Source organism: Phoca vitulina, unplaced genomic scaffold (genome assembly GCF_004348235.1).
Source record: "Phoca vitulina isolate PV1807 unplaced genomic scaffold, GSC_HSeal_1.0 scaffold6, whole genome shotgun sequence".
NCBI lineage: Eukaryota > Metazoa > Chordata > Mammalia > Carnivora > Phocidae > Phoca > Phoca vitulina.
Window position 1 is genome coordinate 69660082 of NW_022589709.1, and position 21151 is coordinate 69681232.

Below are 21151 nucleotides of genomic sequence, written 5' to 3' on the forward strand. Positions count from 1 at the left end.
AAAATGGTACTGTGAAAACCAAGAATGTATACAGTGAGTTGGTTAATTCAAATTTGGGTAAAATATTTTAAGTACTTCAGAGGAAACAGTTGATTTTAATAGGTGTTACGATATTGCTCTCTTTCCATAAAATTTCAATTACATCTATTATTTAAGTCCTTTTCAGATATCTGTGACATTTTTAATTCAAGAAACAACAAAATTTCAGAGTTTTTTCTAAACTATATCCATTTGACATCACCTTTTAAATACCATTACCATGAGCCACCGATATCCTGCCCAGTTATATGATGTGGATAATTTCTTTTCTTCTGTTAATATTCAATTGGCCTTTTCCAAAACAAGTAATAACCACAGCCAAAATGACAGTTTTTTTGACAGAATTAGTTCCTTTGTCACCTCTATTTCTGAGCCACTCTGTTCATCCAGTCATAACAGCAAAATATACTGTACTTGTTTTTTTAAAAAAACATTTATTTTCCACTATTAAATTTTTTGCTTCTTAGAAGAATCATTTCTTATTCATCTGTATATTCCCAGTACCTAGCATTGAGCAGACTCCTATTTTTATCTCTAAAAATCCAGATTTCATTTTTCTCTGTATATTCCAGGTCTCTACTGAAATAATTTTCATAACTAAATACCATCTGATACACTCTATCCCACTTATAAACATTTTCTATGTAATGAATTTTAAAGATAATTTTGACAATAAAATATCCGTAATTTAAACTTTCCCAACTTATTAAACTTTGAGAGCTAATACATTGTAAACATAGTTTTTTACTTCATTTGAAGTGAAGTTCTAATTTTTTTGGAAATTACTGATTATACTATTGAGGAAAGTATACCTGAACAATTTGAAAGATTTAACTTACCTGCCTAGAATGAAATTTAAAAAAAACCTTTTTAAATCAGGTGAATAGAAAGATACAAAAAAATGTATAACAAACTACATTACACCAAAAAAAAAAGTTGTACTGTTTACACTGAGATCAGAAACTATCTCCTACGTTTTCAAATTTCTCTATAAATTTTAGAATCAAAATTTAACTTTTAAAAAAGGAAGAGAGGGGCTCCTGGGTGGCTCAGTCGGTTAAGCGTCTGACTCTTGATTTCAGCTCAGGTACTGATTTCATGTGTCATGAGATCAAGCCCCATATCAGCCTTCAAGCTCAGCGGGGAGTCTCCTTGAGATTCTTTCCCTCTCCCTTTGCCCCTCCTCCCACTCACGTGGGTGCGCTCTCTTGCTCTAAAATAAATAAATCTTTAAAATAAATAAGGAAGAGAGTAGTTTGCATAGTACAAAGTTTTAAATTGTCTGATACAAATAATTCTGTAACTTTCCAAAACATTCAGTTGCCAACCAACTAAATCTCTTTAAACCGCTGATGCAATATATGAGACTATACCCTAAAGCAGTAATTCACAAATGCCAAAAGGATGTTATCACCTTTTACTGGTCTGACACAAAAAAGAAGGAAAAAATGTAATTAGCATTTCAGAAAACCAAATGTAAAAGGATAGTCTTTTAGCCTGTATTTTAATGTAAAAATGTATTTTTTAAATTGAAATGACCCTAGATATTTTCACATACAATTCTACAACGTGGCAAATAAAAAGTTGCTAACTGCACTGCTCCCCCAGATTTTCTTAAAAATGTTACCAGCATCTGAAACAGAAGTTTGGAACTTATATGTTTTAAAAGGCCTTTACACAAAATATTTTTGCTTTTAAAAAGAGAAAAATGGTGTTCAAGTAACATGAAGTTTGCCTTTTTTCATGTTGGCTCTCAAGCATGTAGCACAATGCCTGGCACACAGAAGGCATTCAATAAATACTTGCTCCATTAATGAGTATGAAGCTAAGTCATAATGGTAACTGCCAGATTTTTATAAATTAAAATCAAAATGGAATTTTTACAGGGTGAGTCACGATGTTAAATTTAACAATATTAAAATAAATGGTAATTGCCAGACTTTTTAAAAAATTCAAAACAAAATAGAATTTTTATCGTGAGTCACAATGCTAAATTTAACAGTAAGAAAATGTGCCATCTGCAACAAACTCTCAGATAAATAATCCATTTTTTGTACTTACAAGTCCAAAGGCATTAAGAAATAATGTTAAGAGATGAACTGGGGAGAATAAATGATACAGGATTGATAAATCTTGAAGCTGAGTAATAAGTATATGAGAACGCATTATACTATCTTCTTTACGTTTACGTTTAAAATTTCTCTAAAAAATGAGAGAAGCAGTAAAACAAACATGCGCTATAAAAAGACACTATAGTAGTTAGAAGACTGAGATACTAAGATGTGGTTTCTGTTCTGAGGCTCAGCTGAACATAAAATTAACATACATGAAAGAAATCTAACAGTGGGCCTGTGTACAATTATATGTCATTATGTAATAAATACTTTTTGGTCCTGTAGGAGTTTACAACAGAGCAATAATGTTCCCCATGTACTTAGAAGATTTAGGCCTTGAAAGAAGAGAAGAGAGAGCAGATTACTAGGAGTGAAGACAGGAAAAGAAAAGTTGAGTCACAGGGCACCTGGGTGGCTCAGTCGGTTAAGCGTCTGCCTTCAGCTCAGGTCATGATCCCAGGGTCCTGGGATCGAGCCCCGCATCGGGCTCCCTGCTCAGTGGGAAGCCTGCTTCTCCCTCTCCCACTCCCCCTGCTTGTGCTCTCTCTCTCGCTGTCTCTCTCTCTCTGTCAAATAAATAAATAAAATCTTTAAAAAAAAAAGAAAGTTGAGTCACAACGGAGGCACAGACAAGGTATAATTGGCCTAACCAGAGAAGATACATGTGGGAGTATAGTGAAAAAAGGAGATTACCAAGAAGGGCAGGGTATATTATAGAAAGAGAAACTATAGGGAGGGGTTCATTGGTAGTCTGGGAGGAGGGGCACCTGGGTAGCTCTGTGGCTGAGCTTCAGACTCTTTATCTCAGCCCAGGTCTGGATCTCATGGTCTTGAGTTCAAGCCCTGTGTTGGGCTCCACGCTGGGCATGGAGACTACTTATAAAAAAACATATATATGTAATTTAGGGGGAAATTGTGGACACTGCAGAGTTCTCATGAGGTACTGTTCTGATTCATTTTCTCAGGAAAATTAGCTTAGCAACATTATATGGTGTGACTGAGGGGGACTGAAATATAATGGAGTCAAGAAGATTATAGCAATAACCCAAATGTGAGGTGATTCAAGTGTGGATGAGGGCAGAAGCCACAGCAGGAATAGAAAGGGACATTTCAAAGAAAAAGAGAAAGGATTTTTTGATTAACTAGATATAAATAAAGCAAAGCAATGAGTCAATCATGTCAAGGTTTCAATTCTAGGTGACTGGATGGTGTTACTTCAATTTATAAAGACACACAGGGATAGTGGAGGTAGACACTTCAAGAGAAGATAATTATGTTTGATTTCAGCAAAGTTGCAATTTAAGGAGACAACAGTAACCATAGTATTATAAAAACTAATCTTTATATTTAGCTTACTAGATGCCAAGTTCTATTCCAGATAGATGTATTAATGCATTTATTCCTCAAATATGCTTTTGAGGTGAGTAACGTTATTATTATTCCCATTTTACAGAAGAGAAAACTGAGATTCAATGAAGTAACTTGCCTACGATCACAATGACAGTTAAGTAATGGAACCAGGATTTAAACCTGGGCTTCATTATATTGCTGAATTGCCTTACCATGACATGATAAAGATGAAGAAATGTTTATGATAAATACACTGCACAAAAGATGAATTTATTCATAAAGCTACATAGCTCTGTAAATAAAAAAAAATCTCGGGGCGCCTGAGTGGCTCAGTGGGTTAAATGTCTGCTTTCAGCTCAGGTCATGATCCCAGACTCAAGTCCCACATTGGGCTCCCTGCTCAGCGGGGAGTCTGCTTCTCCCTCTGACCCTTCTTCCCCTCATTCTCTCTCACTTTCTCAAATAAATAAAATCCTAAAAAAAAAAAATCTCACAATCTGACTTTTTTTTTTTTAAAGATTTTATTTATTTGACAGAGAGACACAGCGAGAGAGGGAACACAAGCAGGGGGAGTGGGAGAGGGAGAAGCAGGCTTTCCACGTAGCAGGGAGCCCAATGCAGGGCTTGATCCCAGGACCCTGGGATCATGACCTGAGCCGAAGGCAGACACTTAACGACTGAGCCACCCAGGTACCCCATAATCTGACATTTTTAACAACCAATTACCTTATTTTTGTTTCTGGAGAAAGGAATATTTTAAAAAGCTTTAAATAAACTAAAAATAACGACAAAAACACCTAAGAAATCAGAGAGAACCAAGATTTAAGAACAAATTATTATAGTTAAACATAAATGTTATAAATAGCATTGCCACTAAATATTACAGTTAAATGATGCTCTCTATCATCACTCCAACATACAAGTTAAATAATTCGGCGTATTTTATCCAACCTTTTGTATACTCTTAAAAGATAAGCCTTATGTTTTTGAAATTTAATCAGAGGAACGATTTTTGAACAGAAGCTTCAAAATAAATTTCCTTTAGAATAAGAGACTAAAGCTTCAAAATACATGTCCTTCAGAAGATACTAAATGTTGCTACTTCCTTTATAGCAGAAGGCCTTGCCCTGTTCTTCCATTAGCACACAAGATAAAATACAGCCTTACAGTATAATCACACAGTAAATTGCCTTGTGAATACAAATATAATTTTTATATGGTACAGTCCATAAGAAGAAAAATTGTATTTTTTAAAAGTATGACACTGGAACTTAGCTTTTCTATACCCTAGCAATTTTAAGTCAAGCAATATTTACTTACGTTCTGATACTGTATAAAGGAGGTTCTGGGGTAAAGGAGGAGGTAGTCTTGCTCCCACTGGTGCAAGATTGGGCACTGCACTTGTCCCAGGCTGGTCACGGTTGTTTATCAAGCTTGACTGTGTTATCGGTGGTCCTAAGAATTTAAAAAAAAAAAAAAAGAAAAGAAGAAGAAAAAAGGGAGAGCATTAATGTTTCCTAACTAATAAAAATACTCACTATACTAAAACTAATTTGGATAGCCATAATTAAAGTACCTACTTTGGCATAGAACAGAATTAAGGAATTTGATAAATGCAGGCTTCAGCACTGTAAGTTGCATAATTAATTAAGATGACATTTTAGTTCTAGAACAGACAAAACAATTCTAGGGTGAAAAAAAAGGACAGTTACCGCTGGGGAGTGGGAGTGAAAAATGGCTGAGAAAGCACTTGAACAATCTTTCTGGGATAATGGTAAGCTCCTTTTTTAAAAAAAAGATTTATTGATTTATTTGAGAGAGAGAGAAAACTTGAGCAGGGGGAGGGGCAGAGGGAGAGGAAAAAAGAATCATCAAGCAGACTCCGCACTGAGCACGGAGCCCAATGCAGAGCTCCATCCCAGCACCCTGAGATCATGACCTGACCCAAAATCAAGAGTCAGACGCTTAAGATTGAGCCACCCAGGCGCCCCTGGGATAATGGTAGAGTTCTATAGAACTCTTAAGTTCTACAACATTAGGAACATGTTTAAATGTACTGATGTCTGCAACATACTAGGAAATGCATCAAAAATAATAATGGGAGAGAGAGAAAGATACGTGATAATACAAATATAGTAAAATATTAATCACAGAACCTAGATGGTGAGTATATGGGTGTTCAGTGTACAATTATTTCAACTTTTCAGTTTGCTTGAAATTTTTCATAGCAAAATGTTGGGGGAAAATGACATTCTTGGGTTTCACTTTTAAACAGAAATATTCCCACATATCACATCTTTAATTGTGACAATTTCTATATAATAAGATGCTTTTTTATCTGGGGAATAAAATCTCTAGTTGAGCTTCACAATTTTATCATTTACATGACAATGTTAAATCTATGTATCAGGTGCCTGAGCGGCTCAGTCAGTTAAGCGTCTGCCTTCGGCTCAGGTCATTATCTCAGGGTCCTGGGATCAAGCCCTGCATCGGGCTCCCTGCCCAGAGGGGAGTCTGCTTGTCCCTCTGCCTGTCCCCTGGCTTGTGCGCTTGCTCGCTCTCTCTCTCAAATAAATAAAAAAAATAAAAAAAGAACCTAATGTAGCCAATGTCTCCAAACCTTTATCAACTTTAATGTATTCTATAAAGAATATTAATGCAGGAATGCTAGGTGATAGGTACATGGGTTCATGCTAAACCATTTTTGCCAACTTCTTATGAATCTATAATAATTTCAAAAATAAAAAGTTTAGGGGCATCTGCTCTCCCTCTCTCTCAAATAAATAAAATCTTTTTATAAGTTCTTCAAGAGTATTAAAATAATTTTTAAAGTCTTTTATTTTGGAAATTTTCAAATACACACAGAAGTAGAATAATATGTGTACCATATGTACTGTCATAAGATTTATTTATTTGAAAGAGAGAGAAAGAGGGAGAGCGGCGCATGAGTGGGGGAAGGAGCAAAGAGAGAAAATTTCAAGCAGATTCCCCGCTGAGTTTGGAGCCCACTGCAGGGCTCAATTTCATGACCCTGAGATCATGACCTGAGCCGAAATCAAGAGTCGGAGGCTTAATTGAGTGAGCCATCCAGGCGCCCCGAAAGAGATTTTCTTTAAAGACTAGGAAATTTCATTAAACTACTGGCATGTTCTTTTTTCTGACATCTTCAAGACAACTGGATCTTAAGATGTTGTCAACTAGCAAGATTTTGACACCCAAGATTTTTTGAAGGTACTATAAATAATCTAATACAACAGTGGATAGAATGAAGAATAACATTTTAATTACAGGAATATATTCTAAATTCTACTCTTTCAAAAACTTTAAATCTAGTATCAAGTTAGTGAAGAGATAGGTTCTTCTAAATACAATTCTTTGCTAAAGGACAAAATATTTAATGAACATGTACTTACTTGGTATGGGAAGCACAACAGAAGGCGGAGGCTGGCCATGTCCCTGGGGGACAGGAAGTCTCATACTGTGGCCAGGACCTGGACCTGGACCTGGGCCTGGGCCTGGGCCAGGGCCTGGGCCTGGGCCTGGGCCTGGCATCGGAGGCATTAACATTCCAGGAGGTGGTGGAGGAGGAAGCCCAGGAGGAGGTGGAGGGAAAGGAATCATGCTTGGCAGAGCAACTTCATCAACAACCAGGGGATCATTTCCGTGATCAAACTGACAAAGGTCACCAAGTACACAAAATCCTCTTTCTGTAAGAATATAAGAAGAATCTTATTATGATCTTAGAGTTCAGAAAACAAATAAAACAAGGCCCTGAAAAGCCTACCAATCTGATTTACAAAGTAATTTTTCTCCAAGGAATTTAAAAGCCTTAGTGTTATTCTGTTAATCATCACATATCCCTGAGGTAAGGCCTGATAGATGTACTCTCTACTTTCTATGAGACTATGCTTTGTTGAGGTAGCAAGTAACAGGGTCCAAAACAGGCTACTAGCCACTTTAGATTAACCGATTTGCCATTACAGTTTCCTAATAAAAATTCAGATTCAGGGTGCCTGGCTGGCTCAGTCAGTAGAACATGTGACCCTTGATCTTGGGGTCATGAGTTCAAGCCCTACATTGGTCATAGAGATTACTTTAATAAAAAAAAAAAATTCAGATTCATTTTAGCAAAGGCAGGGTATGGGGGTAAGGACTTGACAATCTATTTTCAATTATCTATTTTCATGGTATTATTCTAAATTCTACATTCTTGCTGTATCTGCAATTTGAAACTAGTTTAAAATACTTAAGTGGGGGGTCAGCTGGGTGGCTCTGTGGGTTAAGCATCCAACTTTTTTTTGGGGGGGGGGGATTTATTTATTTATTTGAGAGAGAGCATGAGCAGGGGCAAGGGGCAGAGGGAGAGGGAGAGAGAATCCCAAGCAGACTCCACACTGAGCATGAAGCCTGACGCAAGGCTCGATCCCACAACCCTGAAACCACAAAACCAAGAGTCGAGCACTTAACCGACAGCACTACTCAGGCGCCCCAAGCATCCAACTCTTGATTTCGGCTCCAGTCATGATCTCAGGGTTGTGATATTGAGCCCCAGGTCAGGCTCCATGCCAATCTCCCTCTGCCCCTCCCCCCTTAAAAAATAAATAAAATAAAACAAAACATTCAAGTGGGAAAGGGCCCTGGCTGGCTCAGTTGGTGGAATGGGTACCACCAACTCTCGGGGTTTTAAGTTTAAGCCCCAAATTGGGTATAGAGATTACTTAAAAATAAAATTCCAAAAAAAAAAAAAAAAAAGAAAGAAAATATTCAAGTGGGCATTATTTACTAGGTTATTCACAGCAGCACTGTTTATAACAACAAAATATTAGAAACACCCCAAAAGCACAATAAAGAATTAAGTTAAACATATTTTTCTACATACATATTTTTCTACATATAGAATACTTAGAAACCTAAAAAAGGTATTAAGGAAGCCCTAATGTATTAATATAGGATAACTGCCATAAAATACCACTAACTGAAAAAAACATGCAGAAGAGTATGAAGAGTGTACTAGCGTTTATGCAGAAGAGAAAATAGGGGAGACTATACGTATCTGTTTATGTACATATACATAGACTATGTTTAGAAAGATAGACAAGAAATTAATGACATTAAATTGGCCTTGGGAATGAGAACTCTGTGGCCAGGAGACCAGGGTGAGAATGAGATAATGCTTGAGTTATGATCTGATTGTATTTCCTACTTAAAAATAAAATGTAAAAATATATATTCTATATTTATAGAAAAAACATTACAATGTCTGTGATTTGCTTCAAATGATACAGGTCTGGGAGAAGCAGGAGAGAAGTATCGACGAAAACAAATTTGCCCATGACCTCCTAACTACTGATGTGAGATCATGGATACACTAGGGTTAATTACATTGTTTTGCCAACTTTTATTAATATTTAAATATTTCCATAATAAAAAATTAAAATACACACACACACACACAGGTTCATTCAAGTGGAAAGTCAGCAAATTAAAATTTTAAGTAGGTTATAATGCTTAACAAATTCCCAGCACCAAACACTACACAAAAAAAATTACAATTCCTAATGTCTACCAAATTTTGTGGTATACTTACAGTGTTTGAAGTAACAAGAACAACAAAAAACAAACGAATGGGTCAAATTTGAACATTCTCTTAACCAGAGCCAAACTATTAAATCAAGAAAGTAAATAAGCATACGCCAAAAGAGGCTTTCCTCCTCATTCATCCCTTTTAACAAAATCTGGACTATAATGAAAAGATCTGCAATATTAACAACATTTGCTTTACTAGTACTTTTGGGTACAAGATAAATCAAGAGAATTTTTGCCATCATAAGTTCTGCATACACTAGCAATATTAGCAACATCTGCTTTACTAGTACTTTTGAGTACAATATAAAAGAGAATTTTTACCATCATAATCTCTGCATCGCCTCTTTGGTGGTGGGTTTCGACCAAAAGAATTGGAAGAGCTATGATTGTTATAGTAATTAGACCAACTCTCTGTTGTGTTTTCAGAGTGGTGCGCAGGTGCGATCACAGTAACAGTGCTGGGAATAGACTGTGCCCCAGAGGAGTACTGCTCAGAAGAGCTCGGAGGTGGTGCAGACACAGGCACATAGGAACTCTCCAAGTCATTCCTTTCACTCTTAAACTTTGATCTTTCCCTGTGCTCTGCTTCAGAGACAAAATAAAAACAAGAAACAAGATTAGACATTTATGTTCTTAACGATGTTTATTTTCTCACGGAACAGGGAAGAAGAGTATATTGCAGTAAACTCACTGAGCTGTCCATATTTCAAAGTGCTCTCATTATTAACATATCCTAAAACCAGGAACATCAAAAACGTGACATATCTTGACCAGTAATTTGTGTAAAATCATCTTTTATAACACCAGCATCAATACATAATGAAGAAAGCCTGATATTTAATAAGAAAGGTATCCAAGAACTGACTTCCAAACTGATATCCCGAGAGATCAGTGGTTGGGATCCCAGTTATCCACTTATCTTTTTTTCTTTTTAATTTTATAAACTCTAGACAACCTTAAAGCAAAACAATGGTTTTTAGTGACGGGTTGAGGGATGGAGCAGGTAGTCCTCTTCCTTCAATGATAGCTTTGTTGATTAAAAGACGGGGGGTGGGGGATGGGTTAGCCTGGTGATGGGTATTAAGAAGGGCACGTATTGAATGCAGCACTGGGTGTTATACGCAAACAATGAATCATGGAACTCTACCTCAAAAACTAATAATATAATGTATGGTGATTAACATAATAAAATAAAATTTAAAAAAAAAGACATTACTTTCAATTATACAAAATGACTTTAAGTCCAGACATGTACTATGATATCCTTACAAACAGCTTTTTAGTCCAACTCCTTTGACTCCATCCTTACAAGAGATCCCTGTCTTTGTAACAAAATTAGTATTAGGTTTCTGAGACAATTCTAGATTTTACGTTGCTCAGACATGTTAAAGGTACATGTGCGTTTAAGGGGAGTTCTAATACCCTATGACAGAGGAAGATAAGCAATACAGACTTTTTAGGAGGAAGTCTCATCTACTCACCAACATTCCTATTTGGATCCCGGTCTTTGCTGCGCCCTCTACTTCGGCTTCGGCTTCGACTCAGGCCTCGGCTCTTACTCCGACTCTTACTCCTGCCTCTTCTCCAGTCGTATTTCTCACGGTACAGTTCATTCCGCTCATAGTACCGGTCATAGTCTCTCCATTTGCCATCTTCTCTTTTTTTCTCACGTGTCCTATAATACACCGATATAAAAGCCATATGTACACTATAGAAACCAAGTATGCAAACAAATCAGGAGTATGAAATACCCTGATTCATCAAAATTCATAATCTCTGTGCTTTTTCAGAAAGCTGTAAAACCACAACATAATTCCTCTGATCCATTATATAAAAAGAAAAAACATTCCCTCAATTACACTGGGTGGGGAGAAATGAAAAAAAGAGATGAAACCAAAGTATGGGGAGGGGCAGGGGAAAAATGGAAATTCAAAACTAGAAAAGAAAAAAAGGCAGAAACACAGTTTTCCTAAACAAAAGACTAATGTTTTAATGGCAGGCTGATGAATCAACATATAAACTAACTATTTATAGTATAAAATACTATGGATGATTTTAATAGTGAGCACCCCTAACCAAATGGAACATTTCATTCATTAATATCCTCTAAGGAGACTACTCCCACCCCTGTGCTCTTGGGGAAAGCACATAATGATGACTGTTTATAAAAGGAAGAGAAAGTATGACAAAGACAAAAAATACAGAACGGAGAGAAGGAAGATAACCTCTTTATCGGTTTAGAGAGAGGCGTCGGTACATATGTTAAAAATCCCATTAATGCCCTTATGGTAACTAAAAAGAGAGTTATCAGTGTCTCCCTAATTAAATATAAACACACACCTTCGTTCACTAGATTCTGAGCGAGTCTTCTGGGGACTAGGATACTTCTTTTTTCTACCATCTCGTTCTTCCTCTGCTGGCTCCTGAAATACCTATATGAAAGCATTCAATAGGAACAAGATCAGTCCTTCTATTAATTACGAACACATCTATCTGATAATCTTTCTAGTATAAGAGAGGGCACAAATACAATGAAATACTGAAGTCAAATTATATCCAAAAAAGTTAGACAAGAGAGAGGAGTAAAAAAGATGCTGAAATTACTTTAACAGTAATACACTAATTTTTAAATGTTAATTTCTCTTTTTTTTAAGATTTATTTATTTGAGAGAGAGAGAGAGAACACACGAGAGCAGGAGGTGCAGAGGGAAGAGAATCTCAAGCAGACTCCAGAGCTGAGCATGGAGCCTGACACAGGGCTCCATCTCACGACCCTGAGATCATGACTGAGCCAAAACCAAGGGTCAGACTCTCAATGGACTGCGCCACCCAGGCGCCCCAAATGTTAATTTAAGGTAAGAAGAGCAGTGCAGGAGCAAAACAGCAATTCATCCCTTATAATAAAATCATAGAAAGAACAAGTCTTTATCTCTAAGTATCATATAGTAAAATGGGTTTATGTTTTCCTAATTATAAAATATACTCATAATTTGAGAACTGTAGATTTATTTCATAGAAAAGGTTTCAAGAATAAATGGTGAAGTTAATAAGTGCCACAAAACTACACATTTTACAAGATTTACAGAAAATGGTATTGGAATTCATGGAAATACTATCTTCTTTTAAAGCCTAACAGTTAAGACTGACCAGAAATCTGTGATTTTATTATTTTTTATAAAAGTTAATCTCAACACCAAAAATTAATGATGTAATGTATGGTGATTAACAATAAAAAATTAAAAAAAAAAAAGTTAATCTCAAAACAAATATATAGCCTCTACTACAGAAAGGTGAAATAAAGTCATTTGCAAGAGCTAAACAAATGCCCACCTAATGGAGAAGCTCACTTAACAAACAGAAGTCAGTGAATGGAACAGATGATAACAATTTAGTAAAACTCAGGCAACATGAAATGGTAGCCACAATACGGCAACCATATGGCACTGGTTAAAACAGGATTCATTTGTTTAGACTATATTTAAAAATCATTCTCTCTACCTATTTACAGGAAATACAGAGTATATATTATTCCCCTTGGATACGATCTGCAAATACAGCCAGTAAAAACTCTACAGGACAAAAGACTGAGTTCCTTCAACAAAATAAAATTTAAGGAAAAAAAGGGGGGTGAGGAAAAGAAGACATAGAGAAAAATATAGGTAGGTTTATAAAGGGATTTAAAGATTAAGAGAAACTTAAAAGACATCAAGTTGGAAATCATTTTCCTTTTCTATATTTTGCAAGGATTTTTTTGATGGACATGTATTAACCTCTAATGGAGAAAAACTTTTCTTAAAAAGTTAAAGGATCCAGGGAGCCAGGGTGACTCGGTTGAGTGTCCGACTCTCGATTTCAGTTCAGGTCATGATCTCAGGGTCATGGGATCAAGCCCTGCATCGGGCTCTGTGCTCAGCACAGACTCTGCTTGTCCCTTTCTCTCTGCTCCTCCCCCTGCTCATGCTCTCCTTCTCTCTCTCTCTCCAAAATAAATAAATAAAATCTTCAAAAAAAAAAAAAAAGTTAAAGGATCAAAGAGAAATAAAAACATAACATCATCTAAAAACTTGGGCATAGGGGCATCTGGGTGGCTTAGCTGGTTAAGCATCTGCCTTCAGCTCAGGTCATGATCCCAGGGTCCTGGGATTGAGCCCCACATCGGGCTCCCTGCTCACTGGGGAGCCTGCTTCTCCCTCTCCTCCCCACTCATGTGCTCTCTCTTGCTATCTCTCTCTCTCAAATAAATAAAAATCTAAATAAATAAATAATAAAAAAAAGAAATAAAAACTTGGGCATAAATGTTCACAGCAGCATTATTTCTAAAAGCAAAAAAAGGATTAACCACTTGCCTATCAACCCAAATATGCATCAACTGAGGACCTAAAAAAGAAAATGTGATATATCCATAAAATGGAATATTATTCAGCCATTAAAAAAATGAATACATGATACAACCAAATGAACCTTGAAAGCATTATGCTAAGTGAAAGAAAGAAGCCAGTCACAAAAGACTACAAATGGTATCACTCTATTTACATGAAATATCCAGAATAGGCAAATCCATAAGGAAATAAAGTAGATTAGTGGTTGCCTAAGAGAGGGGTATGGGGCTGGAGGAGAAGGTGATAGATTAATGGGTACACTGTTTCTTTTTTGGATGATGAAAATGATCTAAAATGGATCATAGTGATGGTTGCACAACTCTGAATACAATAAAAAACCACCACATTTGTACACTGTAAATAGGGGAATGGTATGGTAGGGGAGCAGTATTTCAATAACGCTATTAAAAAGTCAGAGGGCATGCACAATACGGATGAACCTCACGTAATAAGCTAATGGGGTATGTGACCAGCTCAGTTGGTGGAGCATGCTACTCTTGATCTCGGGGTTGTAGGAAGTTAGAGCCCCACGTTGGGTGTAGAGATTACTTAAAAATAAAATCTTAAAAAAAAAAAAGAACTAAAAAAGGCAAAACTATATGATTCCTTTTACATAAAATGGAAAAAAAACAGGAGAAACTAGTACATGGTATTAGAGGAAAGAATAGTGGTTACCCTGGAAAGAGTGAAATGAGAAGGAATAAGGAAAAGGAAATTAAAAAAATTTTTCAGAGGTGCCTGGGTGGCTCAGCTGATTAAGCAGTTAAGCGTCTGACTCTTGGTTTTGGCTCAGGACACAAACCCAGGGTCCTGGGATGGAGCCTGACGCAGGCTCTGCACTCAGTGCAGAGTCTGCTTGTCCCTCTCCTTCCCTTTGTGCTCCTCCCCCCTCCTGCATGTGTGTGTATGCATGCGCACGTGCTCGCTCTCTCTCTCAAATAAATAAAATCTTTAAAAAAAGAAATTTCAACCAACCTGGTTATTTAGATCTTGATTAAAACATATGGGGAAAAATGGACATTTATGAACAATTAGAAATTTAAACACTAGGTATCTGTTAATATTTTAAGGAGTTACTGCTATTTTTATATAAGATAAAATATTTTAAAAGATTACTTTTAAAATATAACCTTTTAGAGATGCATATTAAGTATTTATAGATAAAATGATATATCTGGGATTTGTTTCAAAATAATTTAAGAGGATGAAAACTGGCTGAAGTATAGTAAAAGACCACTGCTCATTGATCTGTAATTATTGAAGGTGAATGATTGGTATATCGAGGCTCATTTTATTATTCTGGCTTCTTTTAAATACTTTCTTTTTTTAAGATTTTATTTATTTATTTGACAGAGACACAGTGAGAGAGGGAACACAAGCAGGGGAGTGGGAGAGGGAAAAGCAGGCTTCCTGCAGAGCAGGGAGGCCGATGCAGGGCTCGATCCCAGGACCCTGGGATCATGACCTGACCCGAAGGCAGACGCTTAATGACTGAGCCACCCAGGCACCCCAAACCAGCTATCTTTCAAACAGATACTTCTAGTCCACTGAACTTCAATGACTGTAAAAAAGGACACATGGCACAAAAATTTTAACTTTTTATAAAAGATTTGACATATACACATACACCCAAAATTATACATTATCAAGTATGGCAGAAAAGTTTCCTCTTATTTCCATTACTTGAAGTAACATACTGGGAGCCTCTCCTATTTTAATAAGATATTATGAAACAATTACAAGGCATGAGCCAAAAGCAGAACTGTGACAGTGGTTTCGATTGATCTGAAATATAGTCATATTATGTTTTCTTTTAATGATGGATCAATTCAATCAGCCTAGTATTTTATGATGGAGCAGAAATGACAGCTAAATGCAATACATGATCCTTAGATTGAATCCTGTGCTGGAGGAGGAAAAAAGCTATAAAAAAGGGGACACTTTTTTGGGGGGACAAAAAAGGCAGGGGGGACATTGTTAGGTCAACTGATAAAACTGAAATACAGATAGATTAAATTATTTTATTAAAATTAAATTTACTGAAACTAATAATGATACTATAGTTATCTAAGAGGACATCCTTGGGGTGCCTGTGTGGCTCAGTCGGTTAAGCATCTGACTCTTGATCTCAGCTCAGGTCCTGATCTCACGCTAGTGAGTTCAAGCCCCACAATGGAATCCACACTGGGTGTGGAGCCTACTTAAAAAAAAAAAAAAGTAATAGAACATCCTTATTCTTATGATATGCAGAGTATCATGAGATCATGATGTATCTAACTTATTCCTAGATTAAGAACATGATGATAGTCTTTTTTTTTTTTTTTTTTTTTTAAAGATTTTTTATTTATTTATTTGAGAGAGAGAGAATGAGAGAGAGCAAGCACATGAGAGGGGGGAGGGTCAGAGGGAGAAGCAGACTCCCCGCCGAGCAGGGAGCCCGATGCGGGACTCGATCCAGGGACTCCAGGATCATGACCTGAGCCGAAGGCAGTCGCTTCACCAACTGAGCCACCCAGGCGCCCAGAACATGATGATAGTCTTGCATGTGAATATATAAAGAGAGCAAATGGGGCAAATTTTCAATAGGTGAATAAAGATAGTGCATGGAAGTTTTAGGTAGGATTCCTGTCATTTTTATGTAAGCTTAAAATTATTCCCAAATAAAAATCGTATTAATCATAATAAAAATAAAAGGTAATATTTCTGTATAATAACCAACTTTTATGTGCCAGGCAGTTGATTAGGATGTGTATGTATATAAAATCTCATTTAAACCTCAATGAAGTAAGTACTACTATGATCATCATTTTCCTGATGTGAAAATGAAGCAATAAGTAACTTACTTTAGAGCACAATTTTAACTCATGCAGCCTGATTTTAGAACCCATATTCTTATCATACAACACTGTTTTGTCTATACATAAAAAGGATTACAAATGAGCTCTAAAATTTTCCCCTCGGTTCAAACAATTAGATTGCCATAAATAATCATGTTTTTGTACTTCAACATTATAAAAACATTTTTTTTCTTCACTCATTCACAATGATATTTATAACTACATTAACTATAAAAAATACTCTCTGGTAAAAAAAGAGAAAATGGTTTGTCTATTATATGGAAATGTGTTACTTAATAATGTCTCTTAAGGTTTCATCAATACTTTACTTTTAGTCAAACTTCTACATTTAACCAAGTTTTCTTTTTCTAAAGTCCCTGAATAAGATTTCTCTGAATTCCTCAATATTACTAAAATTTCTCTTGGAACACTAAACAAGCTATCTGAAATTCTTCCAACATTTCAAGTCCAAAGAAATTAGAAGCCCTGATAAAGAATCTGTATCATGTACCAAACATAGAAACTTCAATCAACAGATAATTACTTTTAAAGAGGTCAACTTCCAACTGAAAATGATACTAGTAAAAATAGGATCTAAGAAGCCCCCAAAAGCAAAAGAAAACTTTGCATTACCTCTTCTTTAATTTCCTCTTTTTCTTGGACTGGTGGTTTTGGCTCAGGCTTAACTGGTTCCAGAGGTGGAAGGTAGTTCTTAGTATAGAGACTTTCGAACAGTTTATCCACAAAACCTGAAGTTTCTAAGGAGAAGAAATAGTATTTAAGTGTTGCACAAACAAAAACAGATGTTTACTCTACGGCAAAGCTGAGGAAAACAGGACATCTCAATACTGGTGGCAGAACTAAAAATGAGTCTAACCCTTATGAGGAAGAATCCCATTCTTGGGTTTTGAAACTACTGTAAACTAAATAGTAGGAATTAATATGTTTGGAAAGAAAATATCCATCTAATACTGGAGAAAGTATTAGATTTTTTATGTGTAAAAAAAAAAAAAAAAAAGCCTTATAATTCACCAAAAACTATGTAATACTATCTTTTCAAGTGAGAAGCCATATTTACTATCTTTCCTTTCTCACGAGATATTTGAATTAAAGGGTACCTTCTCATACCAACTGTTAGATCAACCAGTAAGTGTGCATTATCCACATTCCTTTCATCTATTCAATAATATTTACTGAATACATTCTATGTGCCAAGCACCGTAGGTTCCAAGTCACCACTCTCAACAAAGGAAAGACAAACGGGGGGGGGGGGGGGGGCGATACACAAAGATAAAAAGGCAAACATATAACATGGCAGGAAGTGACAAGTTCCATGAAAAACAAAATGAACCAAGACTGGGAAGTGGAGATGATGATTAGAGGCATGAGGCACTCAGGAGAAACTACTCTGAGAAGGTAACATTTGAGAAGAGACCAGAAACCATAAGAGAAGAAACCGTTTCAAGCAAGAGTAAAATGAGTTCAAAAGCCCTGAGTTGGGAACATGTTTGCCATGCTGAAAAAAAGGCAAGGGGGAAAAGGTGGCTAGAATGGAACAAGTGAGGGGAAGTGGTAGGAGATGAGGTCAGAGAATTAGCCGGGGAGGCCTTCAGGAAGCTCTGCAGGTATGGAAAGGACTTTGGTAAGAAGATGGGAAGTTAAAGGCACAAAGAGAAGAGGATCATGCCCATCTCTTCCTGGACAGCAAGAAGCTCCAGCCAAGAGGGAAAAAAAAGAAAGTAGCTTCAGTCCTAATAAGCAGTAAGCATTAGCAGCTACATTATCCACAAGTTGTCACCCCCCAACCATCAATTAGATTTTGCCACAAGCTACAGAGGACCCATTCCCCTAAAAAGCATTAGAGTTACAAATGCTTCAACAAAGGAAAGAAGCAGAGAAGAAAAGGAAAGGGGAAGAAAAGTCTTCCCAAATACATGATAAATAATTAATAGGAATGGATATATTCAAATGTTAAAGGATGCTGACTGATTTCTTTCCTTCCAAACTTTTATTTCCAAGATTTTATACAAAGTTTTAAATTTAAAATCTTAAATATGTGGCTGAAGGCACATAATAATTACCTTTTTGTAAAAAGACGTCAAGTTGATCAGCACAAAAGGCTTTCAATTCTTTCTCAGGTTTGTCCTTCTTGACCAGTGCTACAACATAGTTGGCTAAGGCTGAAGGGTCAGCATCACATCTAGTTAGACAAAGAGAAAACAAAAATTTTCAAACTTTTTTTTCAAACAGCGATGTCATTAATAAAGTCATCCCTATTTTAGAAAGATAAAGGTCTTTAAAATAAAGTGATTGCAAACAAAGGTGACTTGTATAACAGCATATACATAGTGCAAGCAAGACTGTCCTTTTCTGCTTATTTTTATAAAATTATTTGTCTATGTTCAATGTTCTAATTATACCCAGGATTTTGGACCATATGTACATTTATTTGCTCTCTCAATGGTAACAGGGAAAGGGTGGCAATTGACCCCTGAGTTGCAGGGCTGTAGAAGCACTGTTGATATCCTCAGGAACTATCTGTTGTTCCATGTGACCAACGATGAAGAACCAGGGCAAGTGGGACACCTTTCCCCCATACCTTATAACCCCAGGCACCAGCATCTAAAAATAGCGATCAAGTTCACTGATAATCTTCTCAGTATCTTAAGGATCTCTTTAAAAAATAAGAACACAAGAAGGTTGACACCTTAAATATTACTGACAAACACTCTAGCAGCTATAGGCAGGAAAGAAAAAATCTGGCACCTAGAAGAGAAAGAAAACAAGTGGCAGAAGGGCAGCAGGGACAACCTCTATCTACTTCTCTTTTCTTCCTAGTCAGTAGTAACCTATCTTTTGGTGGTGGTGGTGGTTGTTTTTTTTAAGATTTCATTTATTTATTTGTTTGTTTATTTATTTATTTGAGAGTGAGCGAGAGTGAAGAAGCACACGCAGGAGGAGCAGAAGAGGGAGAGATAGAAGCAGGCTCCTCGCTGAGCAGGGAGCCCGATGTGGGGCTCGATCCCAGGACTCCAGGATCACAGACTGAGCCAAAGGCAGACCACCCAAGCGCCCCAGTCACCGATCTTTCGACATTCAAAATCATCTATGCCAGGGCAGCACATGTCAACTCCTGACATGTAGCAATCTTCAGACCCAATATTTTATCTACACTACAAGAAACAGAAAGCTTTTGTGCTCTAAATATATGTATATATATATATATATATATGCATATATATATATGGGAAAATATATTTTTTAAGTAAATAAAGCAAATTTTATAAAAAGAAAAATAAAGCATCAGCACCTTTACTTCCTTCTAGTCTATATTTTTAAAGTTTATAATTCAATAAAATAGAATTTTTTTATTGCCAATATTGCTGTGGGAAAGGCTAATTCTTTGAACATCAATGCACATTTATGCACCAAATCCAAGGGAGCAAATTTCAATGACTGTCAATCTTACAAAACTCAGAGCTAATAGGGCACCTGGGTGGCTCAGTTGTTAAGCGTCTGCCTTCGGCTCAGGTCATGATCCCAGGGTCCTGTGATCGAGTCCCGCATCAGGCTCGCTTCTCCCTCTCCCACTACCCCTGCTTGTGTTCCCTCTCTCGCTGTGTCTCTCTCTGTCAAATAAATAAATAAAATTAAAAAAAAAAAACAACTCAAGAGCTAATAAAATAAGTTGTACTTAAGGGTCAAAGTGCACTAGGAAAGAGTGTAAGTGTGCAAGATGAGGAGCTACATATTAATAAAAACATGCAATTTAAAAGAAAGCCAGGATTTTTCTTAAGTAAAAAATGTAAATTACATTTTCAAACAGATTACCTTGGTAAACCCAACTGCTAAATTCTAAAATGGATATACAGATCAATATAAGAAAAACAAACAATCTGACCAAAAAATGAGTAGAGGGCCTAAAAAAAAAAAACCTGTCAACTATACTTCAATTAAACAAAGAAAAAATTTAAAAAGAAGAAAAAAAGAAAAAACTGGCAGAGCACCTGAATAGGTATTTTTCCAAAAAAGACATGCAAATGGCCAACAGGCATTTAAAAAGATGATCGACATCACTAGCCACCAGGAAAATGCAAATCAAAACCACAATGAGATCTCACCTCACACCTGTCAGAATGGCTATTCTCAAAAAGACAAGAGGAGTGCCTGGCGGGCTCAGGGGTTACAGCATGTGACTCTTGATCTCGGAATTTTGAATTCAAGCCCCATGTTGGGTGTAGAGATTACTTAAAAATAAAATCTCAAAAAAAAAAAAAAAGACAAGAAATAACAACTGTTGGGGAGGATGTAGGGAAAAGGGAACCCTCATGCACTGCTATGGAGAACAGTATAGAGGTTCTTCAAAAAATTAAAAATAGAACTATCACATGATACAGTAATTCCACTTCTAGGTATTTACCTGAAGAAAATGAAAACACTAATTCAGAAAAACATATGCGCCCTTATGTTCATCATAGCATAATTTACAATAGCCAAGATACGGAAGCAACCAAAAATTCCACTGATAGATAAAGGAATAAAGAAGATAAAGATGACATGGTATATATAATGTATTATTACTCAGCCATAAAAAAGAATGAAATCTTGCCATTTACAACAGCATGGATGGACCTATAAGGTATATGCTAAGTGTGCTAAGTCAGAAAAAGATAAACACCGTATGATTTCACTTACATGTAGAATCTAAAAAACAAAACAAAACAGAAATGCTCATAGATACAGAAAGCAAACTGATGGCTGCCAGAGGGAAAGGGAGTTGGGGGGAGGATGGATGAAATAGGTGAGGGGGATTAAGAGATACAATCTTCCAGTTATAAAATAAGCA

At 36.3% G+C, this 21151-nt stretch overlaps 1 protein-coding gene across 2 annotated transcripts in view; it reads right to left on the bottom strand.

Moving 5' to 3' along the window:
• The window catches only part of RBM27 (RNA binding motif protein 27), a 71025-nt gene that overhangs the window by 41336 nt on the left and 8538 nt on the right, over nt 1–21151 (bottom strand). Inside the window, exons 2-8 of one of the 2 annotated variants that reach the window (XM_032404442.1) lie at nt 18387–18505; nt 16939–17063; nt 11430–11521; nt 10571–10764; nt 9411–9671; nt 6917–7210; nt 4824–4958 (exon numbers count right to left, since the gene is read on the bottom strand). In XM_032404442.1, the coding sequence (XP_032260333.1) occupies nt 4824–4958; nt 6917–7210; nt 9411–9671; nt 10571–10764; nt 11430–11521; nt 16939–17063; nt 18387–18505 (1220 nt within the window). Of the gene's footprint in view, nt 1–4823; nt 4959–6916; nt 7211–9410; nt 9675–10570; nt 10765–11429; nt 11522–16938; nt 17064–18386; nt 18506–21151 lie in introns of both variants that reach the window. The other variant, XM_032404441.1, reaches the window with a different exon arrangement.